General features: G+C 36.0%; 1 protein-coding gene across 1 annotated transcript; it reads left to right on the top strand.

Annotated features, from left to right (window-relative positions):
• Window positions 1-14,836: 14,836 nt before the first annotated feature.
• On the top strand, window positions 14,837-16,587 carry LOC115991995 (NAC transcription factor 25-like). Its single transcript, XM_031116019.1, has 3 exons — window positions 14,837-15,078; window positions 15,286-15,599; window positions 15,722-16,587. The coding sequence occupies exons 1-3, from the start codon at window positions 14,895-14,897 to the stop codon at window positions 16,265-16,267; spliced, it is 1,044 nt and encodes a 347-aa protein (XP_030971879.1). The 5' UTR covers window positions 14,837-14,894; the 3' UTR covers window positions 16,268-16,587.
• The last annotated feature ends 273 nt before the right edge of the window (window positions 16,588-16,860 follow it).

Below are 16,860 nucleotides of genomic sequence, written 5' to 3'. Positions count from 1 at the left end.
GAAAAAAAGTGGAAGCTTATTAATGACTGTTGATTTCTGTTTTTGGTAAAAGAAGCCCAACAGTAGGCAAGCCTAGTAGCAAGCAAAGAAAAAAAAAATTAAAGAAAAGAGATAGGAAAGTAAGACAAAAGCAAATGGGCCTTAAAGGCCTGAAGAAGAAAGAAAGAAAGGAATAAGGCCCAGTCGGCCAGCCTGATAGGAAATGATGGGAAATCGGCCCACAGGCACAAAAAGAAAAAAAAGGAAAGCAAAACAGAAGCAAACGGGCCACAAAAGCTCGAGAAAGAAATAAGGCCTGATGGGCCGAACTGGCAAGAAATAATAATAGGCAGACCCACGGGCCTAGGAAGGGACAAAAACGAGGTAAGTCCAAGAAGCCCACGCCATCCTCCATAAAGGATCAGCACAGGCATAAGGGACACGGAGCAGAATGAAACAAAGTTAGTCAACAATGGCAGAAATAGTGTGGGAAAGAAAGAAAAAAAAAAAAAAAAAAAAGGTAGTGGAGCAACCACACATTGTCCTGAGCACCACCAACCTGTACCCAGCCAATGCAAGGAAGGTGGGCCCACTGTCAAGGGTTTTATAGAGGGTGTGGTTTGGTGGAAGGGGGAAAAGAGCCTATTTTCGGTTTTTAGCCAGGGCCTTTTTTAAGGAAATGCTTTGCTGGGATGACATTTTGCCCAAAAAGGGTGATAGATGGTTGGGACCACTTGTTGTATGCCAGAGAGGTGAGTAAAGAGAAACCTAAAGCCTTATCCGTTCAAACAAAGGGGAAAGGCTCACGGTAGAACCAAATTGATGGGGGGTTTGTCATGGGATGGGTAGTGGAAGAGAGAGAACGTACTGGGCATGCCTAGGAGTAGTACTGGTTGGGCAACCAATGGGTGGGAGGACAACTCTAAAAAGGTGTCCACAGTAGACAAAAATGGTTGGCAAGCCCTAAGGATAAAAGGGAGAAATGGCATAGGATTAGCCTAGTATAAATAGGAACAATAGCCATAGATGTAAAAAGGGGGGAGAGGGAGTAACCAAAGCAAGAAAGCCTAGGGAATTAAGAGAGAAATAATAGAGAAAAGGGAATGAAGGAAGTGAAAAGGAAAAAAAGAGTTAATACGGTAGAAATGCATGCATCAATAGACTATCTTTTCCCTCCCTCACACAGCAAACCCACTATTTGAAATCCCAAAGTAAAAGAAGTGACCATCTAGGCCCATTCCCTTGAATGCACAACTTGAATGGCATAGCCCAATAAAAAGGTTGTTCAAGTTGGGGTTTAGGTTCTCTTTGGTTCACATCCTGCATGAAGACTTGACATCTTACATTTTATTGCAACACTTGCATACACCACTTAATTAGTTGGAATTCTGTTATATTTACTGTATCAGTGTTTTATTGATCAAATCTTTTTGTTGTAACTAACTGTTGAGGTCTAAAAAAAGATCACAGTGTCCAAGCCCAAAGAAGTGAGCCAAGCCCAAAGAAGTGAGCCAAGCCCAAAGAAATAAGCCAAACCCAAAGAAATAAGTGCAAGGGGGCCACGAAAGAGAAGAAATGGCAGGCCCAAGAGGCTTGAAACATAAAGAAGAAAAAAAGGGAGGCCCAGAAGCTTATGAGAAAAGGAAGAAAGAAAAGGAGGAGAAGCCCATGTCAGGGGATTGAAGAAGAAAGCTGAGTCGGGATCCTCAGTGACCACCAAAAGGCTCAGATCTTCCTAGGCGTATAAATACAATCAACGAAAGATTGAGACAGTTTGAAAGAAAAGGACAAAAAGAAACACGAAAAACAGAGGAGAAGTCACAAGCGCCAAATGACCCGACAATAAAGAAGAAAGAATTAGCGACCTCTCATGGCGCAAGTGGGAAGCGCCTCGGGGAACCAAAATGGAGAAGTATAAAAAAAGGAATGGCAATGGACGACTTTCAAACCGGCAGAATGGGATTCCGCCCGGCTGGGAAAAAAGTCAAAGAGGAAGAACTGCCAAACAGTGGGATCGAGAAAGGCGTGACCTCAGCATGTCCCGAAAAAGGCAGTCAGCCATAGACTTTCAAAGAAATCGAAACTAAAGGAAGGAAAAGATGAAAAAACAGGGAATAGAACCTGCTGAGTGATGGGCACGATACATGCCCTGTTAACCAGAGGACAAAACAGGGGAACCAATGGTTCCCCTAGGACTCCAGGATATCGCTATAAAAAGGGGGGAAAGGTTGAGGAGAAGAGGAGGGAATTCAAGAGTAAAAAAGAACTATTGATAAAATTTTGTAGAGAAGAGAAAACTCAGGGAAAATTAGTAACACTACTTCCTGGTATCCTAAAAAGGCCACTATTGCACATACTCGGATTAAAAAATAATCAAACTTTGCAAGTCTTGAAGGTTGGAATAACCATTCAAAACTGTAATATTTGAGCTTGCTTGAACCTTGAATCACGTCTTAGTGAGCATAATAAAGAAAAAATTCAATGAAATACTTTCCACTGATTTAAGGATCCTTATAACGTTATTTTGTGCTTTTGTTATTTTGTTCTCTGCATTTACTTTGCTGTTTTGATTTGTCGTTCAATACAAATATCCTTGTTTGTCAGTTTGTATGTATTGTAGGAAGCATGCCCTGTGCACTACTTGATTCTTAAACAGCCTGTTAGCTGCGGTGAATTAAAGCCCGATCCATCAAACCACAACTATTCGGCCCGGGATCCTTGGGCCTGAGTGTCACGAAAAAAGGCACTCTCACACTAACTTATCTATTATAGTTAACTTCTTACTGTAAGTGTAGACACTGCATTTTGTACCCCTTACAACTTAAGCCCTCATTCCCCAATGATGTTGGAATTCTAAGGCCTAAGGTTGGTTTAGGGCTCGATTAGATTGAAATTGACTTGAGGAGGATGTTTTGGAAAAATATAACTTTTTTATGAACTAAATAACTCTATTTTCCAAGAACCCCTAAGGCATGCATACGCATACACGTGTATGCACACACATGTCCTCAAGTTGCGTATGCAGATCTTATGCATGCGTACGCATATACGGGCCTGTGCACGCATGCTAGGGTTCCAGAAACTATGAAAGAAAATTTCTTCAGCATTAAATGTGAGGTTTAGAATAAATCTCATTTCGTCTAGGAGCCATTCCAAACCCCCATTTTTCAACTATATAAAGCCATACATAGTAGCTTTTCAAAACACACAGAAAAATCCTAAGGGAAAAGACAAGATTTACTAAAAATAGTGAATTAAAGTGGGAGTTTTTCAAAAAATATTCTCAAGTCAATATTTTCTAATTAGGGCCTTTTTTAGCCTTGATTTTCGAGTTTTAAGATTAATAATCACTTTTGTATTTGATTGTGAATAGATTTGACTGAGGGGAATGGCTAAAATTAAGTCAAGGAGTTTTTGTTTTTGAGGTAATATTCTAAGTCCTTTTTCTTTTCTTTTTTTGTTTTGATCTCCATTTCCTTGTTTCTTTTGTTTGTTTTTGCTATAATATGTTTGTCTAGTTTAGGTTTACATAGTTTTTCTGTTCTTAAGTATGGGTTGTTAGATTTGATGGTTATAGTCTCTGCCCTATTTTGTGTTCTTGCTATTTCCGGGTTAGGGTTTTAAGGTCGAGTATGCATACGCATGCTTTCTACATGCATATGCATACCCGAAGTATGCGTATGCATATAGGTGGGCTGCGTACACAGGCCCTATGTATGCGCATGCATACTCGTGCCCAGAAACTCTAATTCAACCCTTTTTGTTTTCATTTCTTTGTTTCACTTATTTAACATGCTTCTACCTTGTCTAGTTTTATGCTTTTGAGTCTTTGCTTCCATGTTGTTTGCCTTGTTTATTCCTCACATGCTAGATTAAGGTTTTATCTTCCATTTTTGTTGCTTTGCCATGAACATGCATATGATATAACCATGCATTAATGCGTAGGTGCTGTGACGCAGTGAGGTAAGTGAAGTAAGACATGCACTCATATGAACATGTATTGTTTTAGGTTCTAAAGACTTAGGTTTTTATGTATTTAGAACTTTAATGTGTATTGTTAGCAAACCATGATCAAAACAATATGTTTAGTCGTGTTTGGACTTGCTCAAAGTTGCTTCATTTATGTAAAGTTGGAATAAGCTGATGCAGGAACCATTTAAGCTTCTCGGCCTGGTTCGATCGATCGAAGCTTAGGCTTGATCAATCGAAAATCGGGTCAGAGGCGTTTTTCTGCAGAATTCCAACTTAGCCCTAATTTGTTTAAAACGTTTAGCGTTTTCTAATTTGTCCTAAGTATAAAAGGCAAACCCTAGCCACGTTTTAGTGTTGTTCATATTGTTGTTTGTGTAAATCTCTTGTGAGATCTAGAGGAGCTTTCCTTTATACAAACTTAGGGTTTTCAAGGAGGAGATATTATCTACACCTTGATGATCAATTCAGTTGCTGCCATTGAAGTTTAAAGAAACACAAGCAGGTGTGCTTGTATCTGGTGGTGAATCCAAGAAAGAAAGAGTTCGTGGATTTGGAGGTTGCACGTGGTCATGTCAGTAAGTTCTACTGGTGGGTAGCAATAAGAAGTCGAGCGTGGGGGCTTGTAAGTCTTATTGTATGAACTTCGATTCTTTCAAGATAGTGGATTCAGGTTTACCTTAAGGATAGTTAGGTTAAATCCTCCCCAAGTTTTTACCGGTTTGGTTTCCTGGGTGATCATATCTTTGTGTTATTTATCTTTCCGCTGCTATGCATGATATGATTATTGTGATTGTGATAACCTAAATTTGTTAAATTGGACTAAGTAACAACTTAGCTAATTACCTAGGTTAATCCAATTGTGTTTTTAAGGGGTTTAAAAACCATCAAGTGGTATCAGAGCGGGTTGCTCTTTTGCTTTAGATCTTTTGATCTAAGAGCTGATCCTTGACCCCTGTTGTCATGGATAATTTGAAGTGTCTTTCTGATCATGTTTCTGCTTATGCTTCTGTTGATTTTTTTGATGCCTGTGTAACTCTTCGTAAGGAATTATTGAAATCTATGAAAATTACTAAGAAATTCAAGAAAGAGTTAAAATTGGCTAATCTTGAAAAAGAGGAATTAATTGTTAGATTAGATGAATATAATATAAAAAATGAATTTTTGAGAAATCAAATTTCCTTTCAAAATGAGAAGATGAAAAGCTTGGAACAAGAGTTAGTTGAATCTAAAACTAAAATTGAAAATTTGACTTGTACCAAGCCTGCTGTTGATAACAGAAGTGTTTCTGCTTCTCTTAAGCCTAAAACTGAGAAAGTTTATATCCCTCTTTTTAAAAGGAATAATAAAGGTAAACCTATGTCTAAACCTACTGTTAGAGAGCATAATAAATCTGTTTTTGTGCCTACTTGTCACCTTTGTGGTGTTGTTGGTCATATTAGACCAAATTGTTCTTTATTGAGGCAAAAATCAAAATCTGAGACTAGACTTGTTGTTAGGAATACTGATGTTCCTAAATTTGTTCTTGTTTGTCACTTTTGTGGTGTCTTCGATCACATTCGTCCTAATTGGCATAAACTGAAATTTAAGCATTCTATGTTTCAGTCTAGGATTTGTGATGATATTTCTCTTGCCATAAGTCCATATAAATTGTTTTATATTCTTTTGAAAAAATTGAGCTTGTTGGCTTGTGAAAGGAATTTGCAGGATTTTAGTCTTTCTCAGAAGATTGGTGTAATCCCTCAAATACACTCTGCTTCACATGGATTTTCACCTACAAAGCCGAAGAATTGTGCTAGATGGGTGAGAAAAGATTCTCTAAGGTGAGTGTTGCTGACATGTCATTGATTTAATTCTTTCAATTATTTGTGGACATGTTTTGTTTTTGTTTTTTTAAGGTTGGTTTTTTTTAAAAAAAATCCAAAAACATTGAAAATTTTCAAAAAGACAAAAATATTTTATTTTGTGTCTAGTTTTATTTTTCTTGAGGATTACATGAATTATGATATCTCTCTTAATTTAGAACATGCTTGACATTGTGGAGAAACTTAAATAGAATGTGTTATATATGTGCTAAGCTATTTTTTGATTTTGTATGAGAATGTACTAGTTTGTACATGTACTCATGAGTTAATTAAGAAATTGATATTTCTTGTTTGTGTACCCTTTATAGCTTAGTTAAGCATTGTCATGCATTGCATTTGCATTGTTCATTTAGTATAATGTGTGCTTTTTGTTTTTGGTCATAAATTTTTTTAAACCAAAAAGATTTTTGTGTTTTGTATTTCACATCTTGGATTTATAATCAAGGATTGGCCGTTTTTATCTTTACATAACATGTTTATGTACCTTGTTTAGCTTGGATGAGCTTCTTTTATTGCACTTTACTAGTTTGAGCTTTGTAGTGCATGTTGTGTGGGAAAGATGTTTATGGTTTTGATAACTTTGTCTTGATCTTGAAGTCTCATGTTTTTTGACTGTCGGACTTGAACTTTTAGAGAAAGGCATAAATAACCATCTCATCACTGTTCACTAGCCAATCATGAACACCTTAGTGCATATCGTAAGATTTCATGCTCGAGAAGATCATGTACAAAAAGATCATAAGGTGTAGCCTTGGTTTAAATTCTAAAATTGGTGTGTACATTATTGGACTTAACGTTAAATCTATCAAATAAAATTGGTGTGTACATTATCCTGGCTATTTTTAATAAGTTTCTGAATAATTAAAATTTGTGTGTACAATATGAGGCAAATCAAGAAACTTGCATGATTACAAGCTAATGATCTAGGAGATGTGGGAGTTATATGATGTAACTCTTTAGGTGATAGTATCTTTCAAATTTAATGTGATGAATTTTGTAGACTTTGTGATTGATTTCTATTTACATATCACCTCACATGTATCTCAAGCTTTTGCTAGTTGCACACACTACACAAGTTACTCTTTGCTAAACATTGTACATGTTATTGTGTGTGTCTTTGGTCTGATCAACCAAGTTTGCAAATACTTTGAGTTTTGTGCAAAACTGATTTGATGCTTGAAAATTTATGGAGAATGTAAGAAATTTTAAATTTGGGAAAATTGGGCTTCAATTCTTGTTTTTGAAAATCATATCACATACTCATGCATTATGTTCCTCAATTTCAATGCTTTGAGATGTTTCTAAAACTTTTTCAAAAACTGTGTTTTCTCAAAAATTTGTGAGTCTCTGTCTGTTTCGATTGATCGAGTCTGTTTTTCAATTAATCGAAATTGGTTTTAAAAAGTTAGGTGAGCCTCTGTTTGTTTCGATCAATCGAACCTAATACTTCGATCAATCGAAAATCGTATGGGATGTTTTTTAAAAACTGATTTTCAGTTGAGACAAAAACTTTTTCAAAAAGTTCTTTACCTTTTCTCTCTCCATACGACTCGGTCAAGGCTCAATCTCAAATTTTTGTCATTTTCGTCCATTCTTTTTGCAAGGTTTTCCTCTCCCAAGGCCGGTAAGACCTTTATACCCTTCCCTTTGCATTTATTTTCATGTTTTCATGCATAAACTCATGCATTTTGTTGGGATTTTCGGACCTTTTAAAATTTGGGATTTTTGTTGAATCAAGCTTCTTTTTTTGAAATTGATCATTGGGTTCTGTTCTTATATTGTTATAATCATGTTATATAATGGTTAGTTTGATCAATTTGGGGTTTTGTGATAAATTGAAAATTCTAGGGCTTGTATTGAACCCGATTTGGGGGTTTTTGTTCAAATTGGTTCAATTGATAAAATTGGCTTGTTGTAGTGATGTAATTGATCATTATTTTATGTCATCTATCTTATGTAATGATCAATTCGCCAATTTATTACAAATTGATCAAGTGGTTTTTCAAAATTTTGGGGTTTTTGTTAGAAACTCTATGCTTAAGCCAAATTTGTGAACTTGAACTTAATTTGAACTTAATTGCACTATATTAGGCCATGCATCACTACATTTAATTTGTTCATGCATCATATAGATTTTTGTTCAATATTTTTTTTGTGCTAACTTGTAGTCTGCCCTTGGTTTTTTGTTTTTTTTTGTTTTTTGATTTGTGTCTTGGTCCTTATCCTAGCACCATGCCTAGGAAGACTAGAGCCCATAGGACCCCCTCCACTTCCTCTGAGTCTCCCTCTAGGAGTGAGGTGTTTAGGAATGACAAAACTAGAGAGGCCTTTGAGAAACTAAACTGTAAGTGTAAGATTTGGGCTGAGCGTTCTGTGGTTTTAGATGAGATTGATCCAACCATTAGGGCTAACTTTGAGTCTAGAGGTTGGTTGTCCCTATTAGAGATAGATCATCCACCCCCGACCGCCCTGATTAGAGAGTTCTTCTCGAATCTCTCTTGCCATGTCTATAATTCCAACACTCTTGTTAGGAGTTGGATACGAGGTGTTGAGTTCACCATTACTCCTCGGGTAGTGGCTGACGCTCTTGAGGTTTCGGTCGTTAGGGAGCCTGACTATCCCTATGATGAGTCTCCACCCTTAGATGTTGTCATGTCATACATCACTGGGTCTTCTATTCAGTGGGGTTCTGATCCTCGGATCACGTTTACTGAGCTTACTGAGACTACCTATCTTTTCTTTAGGATAGCGTGTCATTCTTTGTGGCCTATTTCTCATCTCCATACCATACCTCTAGAGCGATGTGTGTTTTTGTACGCTTTTGTTTTTGGTGCGTCTATCAGCTTTCTTCATCTGTTCCTTCGTTCTTTGAACGAGGTTCATAGGAGTTCTGCCGTAGGGCATGCGCTTATCCATCCTATTTTCATTCATAGGATTTTGTTGTTTCTTGGTCTAGATGGTTTCCCTTCTGGTGAGCCAGTTCATGTTGTTGCTCCCATAGGTGCCACCTTTCTTAGGCAGAGGGCTACTCACTTGAGAGTTGATCCTACGCATCCTAGAGGTGCGCCTTCTGGTGCTGTTCCCCCTCCTCCTTCTTCTACAGGTGCTAATGCTGCTAAGACGCCTGGTGCTGCTGCTACTGATGCTGATGTTCCTCCACTGACTATTTCAGATGATTCAGACATTTGACGTACGTTGGATCATGTCTTGACCATTCAAGCGGCTCATGGACAAATTTTGGTGGACGTGCTCGATGAGATCCGTGCTTTGTGCGCAGAGTTGGCACAGTTTAGAAAATCTTCACCGCCACCTCCCTTTTGATGATGGTTTTTGATTGCCCTTTGGCATTCCATCACAAAAAGGGGGAGTACATATTTGAGTTGAGCTCTTGTAGAGTTTTGTCTTCAGGGGGAGAGTATTTTTTTGGTTGGAGCTTATGGAGTTTAGATTGTATCTAGGTGCTTCACATTGTATTTTATCCTTTTTAGCTCTTGTCATACTTTTGTTGGGTTATTCATGTTAGCGGGAGTTACTTTTATTGCTTTATATGTTTCTTGTTTTCAACTACTTATTGATTTATATTTATGAATTTTTCATTGATATATGTCTTTATTGTGTGTTGTTTGAAATCAATAATTTATTTTGTTTACTTGTGTTTTCCACACATGCGGTTATGCATTTTGTTTAGTGTTTCAGGAAATATACTGGTTGATTCAATTGAGCTACTTTCTACACTTGCAACTGATGGATAGTAGTTAGGATTGGATTTGTTTTATGAGCATTTGTTTTGTAAAGGGCTTTTCTTTGTAAACTTTGAGCTTCTAGTTGTGTTTTGTCACGGATTGACAAAGGGGGAGTTTGTTAGGTTCTAAAAACTTAGGTTTTTATGTATTTAGAACTCTAATGTGTATTGTTGGCAAACCATGATCAAAATAATATGTTTAGTTGTGTTTAGACTTGCTCAAAGTTTGTTCGTTTATGTAAAGTTGGAATAAGCTGATGTAGGAACCATTTAAGTTTCTCGGCCTGCTTCGATCGATCGAAGCTTAGGTTCGATCAATCGAAAATCGGGTCAGAGGCGTTTTTCTGCAGAATTCCAACTCAGCCCTAATTTGTTTAAAACGTTTAGGGTTTTCTAATTTGTCCTAAGTATAAAAGGAAAACCCTAGCCACGTTTTAGTGTTGCTCATATTGCTGTTTGTGTAAATCTCTTGTGAGATCTAGAGGAGTTTTCTTTTACACAAACTTAGGGTTTTCAAGGAGGAAATATTATCTACACCTTGATGATCAATTCAATTGCTGCCATTGAAGTTTAAAGAAACAGAAGCGGGTGTGCTTGTATCTGGTGGTAAATCCAAGAAATAAGGAGTCCGTGAATTCGGAGCTTGCACGTGGTCGTGTCAGTAAGTTCTACTGGTGGGTAGCAATAAGAAGTCGAGCGTGGAGGCTTGCAAGTCTTATTGTATAAATTTCGATTCTTTCAAGATAGTGGATTCAGGTTTACCTTGAGGATAGCTAGGTTAAATCCTCTCCAGGTTTTTACCAGTTTGGTTTCCTGGGTGATCATATCTTTGTGTTATTTATCTTTCCACTACTATGCATGATATGATTGTTGTGATTGTGATAACCTAGATTTGTTAAATTGGACTAAGTAACAACTTGGCTAATTACCTAGGTTAATCCAATTGTGTTTTTAAAGGGTCTAAAAACTATGACATTGTTTTGAATATGATCTTGTTTTGGATGATGAACATGGATAATGTTTGCTTGTTTGTCTTTTCCTTAATAGTGAGATGCAATAACATGTTTGTATGATTCTACCATGATGTGTTTCTACCCTTGAGGGTTTATGATGTGATGAGAAGCATGATAGATGTATGTTAGGGTTTGGGATGAGAATGCCATGTTGTATGCTTAGATGTATGCTAGTGTGTGTGAGAGTTTATGATGCAATATTGAACACGCCTTTAATAAAATTAAGACGTAAAACACAATGAGTGGAAGCTAACCCACGGGTCGGGCGGTCTTGGGTGCCTAACACCTTCTCAAGTCGTACCTAAACTTCGAACCCATACTCTGGTAGTAAGATTAGTCCTTCCACGAAAGGGCACTATATATATGGTTCTTAGACCTAAACTAGGTAGCGGCTCCAATTATCTTTTCTTCGCCCTGGTCCACTCGACTGAGGAGTACTCCCCATCTCCATTGCACCCATAGTAGTGACTCCACTAGGGATAGAGAGTTTGTTTCCAATGTGTCATATTTCTTAATTTTAATAAAGGCTTGTTTAATACTTGTTGCACCCAATGTCACTTGGTTCTTTTGTCCCTTTCACCTCGGTTGGTGATGATTAGGAAGATGAGTAAACTCGATTCGGGCCAAAGTCTTTCGAAATTCATCCCATCAACTCACAATTTGTGCCATTGCCTATGATGGGCTTTGAGTACATTAATAGTTTGCCACCAATCCACAATGGTCCATTTAGGCCCAAGGTTGGAATCATGGCCCACCTAGTTGTGAGTGACCTACTTATCTATCTTTTTAGCTTTTAGGGAGCCTACCCACACTTAGAGAGATCCTAGATCCTATCAATAAGAGGGTACTCCTTATATCTCTTGTTTGTTCAACCATATATCTTGTGTTCACCTAATTCTAAAGGACAAATAAAAGACATAAAAATTTGAGGCTGACCCAAAAGTTATGGCATACCCTGAGATGTTGGGATAAAAGAAAAGAAGTTCTCACATATAAGAGGCTTATCCTAAAGTCCAAAGCTATATCTTAACTTGAAAGGTTCATAAGACCATAGCCTAATTACTATCACAAGCCCAAATCAAAGGCCTCTTGGAAAGGAGAACCATGGGTCTAAGGTAATATATATGCTATGGACTTAGCATCCAACATCCTACAAAGCCAATATGAAATTCCCTAATCTTGGGCCTCCTTGTTGCATGCCTAGGCCCAAAATGATGAGAAATTCATGGAATTTGAAAGGAAGGCTACAATATATTCTAGCTAGTAGGCTACTTCAAAAAAAAAAAAAAAATGATGATAATGAATGGAAAAAAGAAGAGCCCAAAGGTGATGGATATGTTGTAAGCTCATGTTTGAGACAAAGAGTTGAAAATATGTAAGCACATTCTAATGAAAACCCATAGGAGTAAAGATGAGAGATTTGTTGTAAATGGACTAATGCCCAAATGAAACAAGGGGTAAGGTTCATGAGACGAAAGGGAGTGATTTTTGTAATCGGGCCTTCATAAAAATGGACTTAAAGACTTTTTCAAAGAACATCTAATAAAGAACCTTTTAATTGATGGGATTAATAAAATGAGACTTCTTTTTAGGCACCATTGCACCACCAAGATCAAGAAAGCACGTCCCCACTCCAATTTGGGTTCGAGAAAAGAACAAAAGGCGTTTGGTCAAAACTGAGGAAACATATCAAGAAGAAGTATCTCAAGAAGAGACATTTCAAGAGGAAGTGTCTCAAGAAGGAATGGTTACTCCAATTGATGACACGAACGCAAAAAAGATGTTCAAAGTAATAGAAGAGAAAAGTGATGCCCTCAAGAAGGTAGGAGGCCCTCTTTCCAAACTAGAGGAGAGCAAGCTCAAGAAGCCCATACATGTGGAGATACATGATGAAGAGAAAGGGGAAGATTGGGATGAAAGGAATAAGGCCAAATATGAAAGAAACAAGCAATTTGAGAAGCTCACCGCGGATACCATGACCATAAAGGAAAAGATGGACAAAATGCAACTAGCCTTTCGCAAGGCTTGAGGAATGGATGATTATCTCTACAACATGGGGGGAGTGGGCTCCAAACTTTTCCAATACGATCCATATCGTTTGAGAATTTGGAGTCATACAATTAGACAGTAGTACAAACTACTAGCCTCTGAGCACGTGCTCACGTGTGTGCTCAGAGGCTCTTCTATTTTTTGGGTAAGGGTTAATTTAGAGCATTTATTATAATTTGGGATTACTACATTCTCCAATAAAAAAAAAAATAAAAAAAAAACTCTAATCCTTACGTAATGAAAAAGAACCTGAAAATATATAGCAAAACAAAAAAAACCTCATCCTTACCGATACTGAATGAACCAGACTGCGAAAAAATATTTATAAAAAAAAAAAAAAACGAAATAGAACGTGAAAAGAAACTGAAAAAAGAAACCTAAATTTAAGGATTTCTATCGTTGAAAGTATTAAAAAAAAAAAAAATGCAAGTCTGAACGTGAAAAAAAAAAGAAAAAAAAAGAGAAAAAAAAAAAAGGCAAATTAGTGTGACATTATGATAAAAAATTATTAGGATTTAAAGAAATCTATTAGTAGAGTACCTTAGAAATCTAAGAAGTTTATCTATAACTAATTAATGTTTATCACTTTTTTTTTAATTTAATTATTTTTGTTTAAAATTTAAAAAAACTGTGATTTTGATATGAGAATATATATATATTTTTTTTTATATTTTTTCTTTCTATTCTTTAAAGTAATCCAACATACTTCCCTATAAAATAGATTTTTTTTTTAAAAAAAAGAAGGAGTAACCAAAAAATTAAGAGTATTTGAGTTTTTTTTTTTTTTTTTTTTTTTTTTTTTTTTTTTTTTTTTATAAAAAAAGAAAAGAAAAAGGAAGGACTAAGGAGTAACTGAATGTAAATAGAAATTAAATATTTTCAAATAGGGAAGAAGAGATTTAGAAGGGAAAAAAAAAAAAAAACCCTTAAATTCCTACCCCTAAAAAGTTCTTTTAAAAAAAAAGAGTAAATTCTTAAAAAAAAAAAAAAAAAAAAAAAAAAATCTCAGAAGAGAGTTTGCAAAAAGAAAAAGAAAGAGCCTTACCAATATACTTTCTCAAGAAGCCAGTTCAAGCACAAACCCTCTTGTTTGAAATTTCTATGGCAGGCATGACTCACAAGTAATAAGCAACCATCAAACACCTTTGAATCCCTAATCACATTCACTCATGAGTAAGTACTTGGTAGCCATGGTAGGTAGGAACTCAAAAAAAGTCAATGATAAACAAAAATTAAAATAAAGAGGAACTTGCAAAAAATAGAACTTGAAAAGCCGTTGGAGGCTTTGATAAAGTCCATTTAAATTGTTTAGAAACCAAATCTAAAAGTAGAATAAGAAGAACGAAGAAGATGTAGAGCTAAACTGAATGTTTTCAATCTGAATAAAAATGAGAGAAACTGGTAAAGCGTATGTGAGTTTGTGAGTTTTAAAGTATAGAAGTTTTAATTTACATATTTATCATTGTTAGTTAAAAATTTATAAGTAGGTATAATAAAGGTATTTTAGACATTAAAATTGAAAAATCCAAATAGGAGAAATCCTTTAAATAATAGTATAGATAAAGTATAAACTATATATATGAGCATGTTCCAAGTGTTTATTTTATTTGGGAGATGATTCCAGCTGTATACTGATCTATGAGTATCAAAGAAAGTGAGAGAATCGTCCCCTCAGAAATTATGAACATATATATATATATATATATATATATATATCATCCTAAAGACAAAAGGAAAGACTAAATAAAAGTAGTGAGGACTAACACCCCCCCACCCCCCAAAAAAAAAAAAAAAAAAAAAATTGTAGTGAGAGATAGCATGGAAATTAGCACGTGTACAGTGCCAACTAACCCACTTTCTTTATTTCTCACTATACGTGTGCAAATTTGTTGATTTTCGAAAAAGGCATAAGAAAAGCATGACATGAAAAGCGTAGAGGCAGTTCCAAAACCTCTCTCGACAAACCTTCCCCTTTCTCCTCATCCTCAACCTCATTTCCTTTGCCTTCTTACTTCTTACTCCTTGCGCCCATCCCATGTGGTCCCCTCCCCACTCCTATACTCTACGTGTCATTCAGCCTTCATCTCAAGTATTACACGTGTCACGTTATTATCGGATCCCATATCAGCACCGATATGCATGCCTCCTTTAATTAATGCTTATTATATTATGCCATAGTTTATACTAATTAGTTTATATATATATATATATATAGTAATTTATAATAAACCACATCTCTCTCTCTCTCTCTCTCTCTCTCTTCCTAATTCTTCAATAATGGAAAGCACAGATTCATCATCTGGGTCACAACACCCTCAGCTTCCACCTGGGTTCCGGTTCCACCCTACAGATGAAGAACTCGTGGTCCACTATCTCAAAAGGAAGCTTGCCTCAGCTCCTCTACCCGTTACTATCATAGCAGAGATCGATTTATACAAGTTTGATCCATGGGAGCTCCCAAGTAATTATACTTCTTCTACTACTACTATGTATAATAATTAATGATCCTTTCTTTTCTTTTCTTTTTTTTTCTTTTTTTTTTTTCTGTATTTTACTATTTTTAAAATCAATAATTAAATTGTGTGATTATTTGGTACTTATATAATATATATATATAGATAATTATGTAACGTTTTTTGAATTATATTTGCGAATAATTTTGTTGTAGGTAAGGCTACGTTTGGAGAACAAGAGTGGTATTTTTTCAGTCCTAGGGACCGGAAATACCCGAACGGGGCTAGGCCTAATAGGGCCGCAACTTCAGGATATTGGAAAGCAACAGGGACCGATAAACCTATACTAACATCTAATGGAACTCAAAAAGTTGGTGTTAAAAAAGCCCTTGTGTTCTACGGTGGGAAGCCCCCTAAAGGTATTAAAACCAATTGGATTATGCATGAGTACCGCCTTGTGGACAACACTTCTACTTCCAAGCCTACTACTACCGCTTCTGATGCTACAAACAAGAAAGGTTCTTTAAGGGTACGTTAAAAAAAAAAAAAAACACTTACCATTTTTTTTTTCAATCTTGTATATATATGTTATCATTAATGTAATGGGGTTCTGTTTTATGATTTATTTATTTATTTTTTAATTATATGTAGCTTGATGATTGGGTTTTGTGTCGGATTTATAAGAAAAACAACACCCAAAGACCTATTATGGATCAGGACAAGGAGGATTCAATGGAGGCTATGATTCCAACTATGCAAACCATGTCGATGGCTAGCCAGCACAATGGGAAAGTACCTCTACCTTCAAAGACTGCAAACTATACTGCATTACTTGACAATGATTCTGAGAATTACTTTGATAGAATTTTGAGTGCGGAGGGCATGCAAAATGGTTCCATTTCTCATAATTTGGCCACTTCAAGCTCAAAAAGTAGTACACTTGCGGTGAAACGCACACTCCCATCACAGTTTTGGAATGAAACAGGATCTCTAGGCTCTTCTTCCTCTGGTGGTAAGCGATTCCAAGGTGATCTTAATAGTGGAAGTGCAGGGCTTGATGAAAACAACTCGTTTGTTTCTCTGCTAAATCAGCTCCCTCAGGGTGCTTCATTCCATCCAAACTCGCTTATTGGGTCTCTTGGTGATGGGGTTTTGAGGCAACAATTTCAACTTCCAAGCATAAATTGGAACTCATAGTATGGTTTACTGTAATGGGTGTGCTACGAGTACAACCATCATATTTATTTTATACATGACAGTCAAAGTCAAAACTCTCAGTTAGGATGCCTTTTCTCATAGATTATATATGATGATACGTAACAAACTGATTAGAAAGGTTGAGCTATTTTCTCTCAGTGTAAGTACTATAGTTAGCAGCGAATGCCAGGTTAGGTTATACGTATCATACTCTTGGTTTCATTTCAGAAATGATGAACGACTTTGCTATATATATATGAATTTGTTAGAATTGTTAGATATTGAATAGAGAGGAAAATGAAGAAGAATGAATATTTTTATGTTTGAACTCTGAAGGAAGTTGATAAGCACTTTACCTTGTATAGAATCCTAAATCATATATACTTTATTTATTTATTTTTTTTAGAGAAACATATATACTTTATTTGATTGGTGAAGATTATGTGATGATTTATTATTTTCCAGTTTAATTAGTTTTAACTAAAAACTTTGAACCAAGATGAGATGAAATTGAACCTGGAACTGGATGCGTTGTCACTCAGATCAGATACATACATCCTTCTTTTCGTTTTATTATTTGTTTTCTTTTTCAG

Source organism: Quercus lobata, chromosome 5, assembly GCF_001633185.2.
Source record: "Quercus lobata isolate SW786 chromosome 5, ValleyOak3.0 Primary Assembly, whole genome shotgun sequence".
Classification (NCBI taxonomy): Eukaryota; Viridiplantae; Streptophyta; class Magnoliopsida; order Fagales; family Fagaceae; genus Quercus; species Quercus lobata.
Note: the sequence above shows the minus strand (reverse complement) of the source record. Positions and strands in the feature narration are given on the sequence as shown.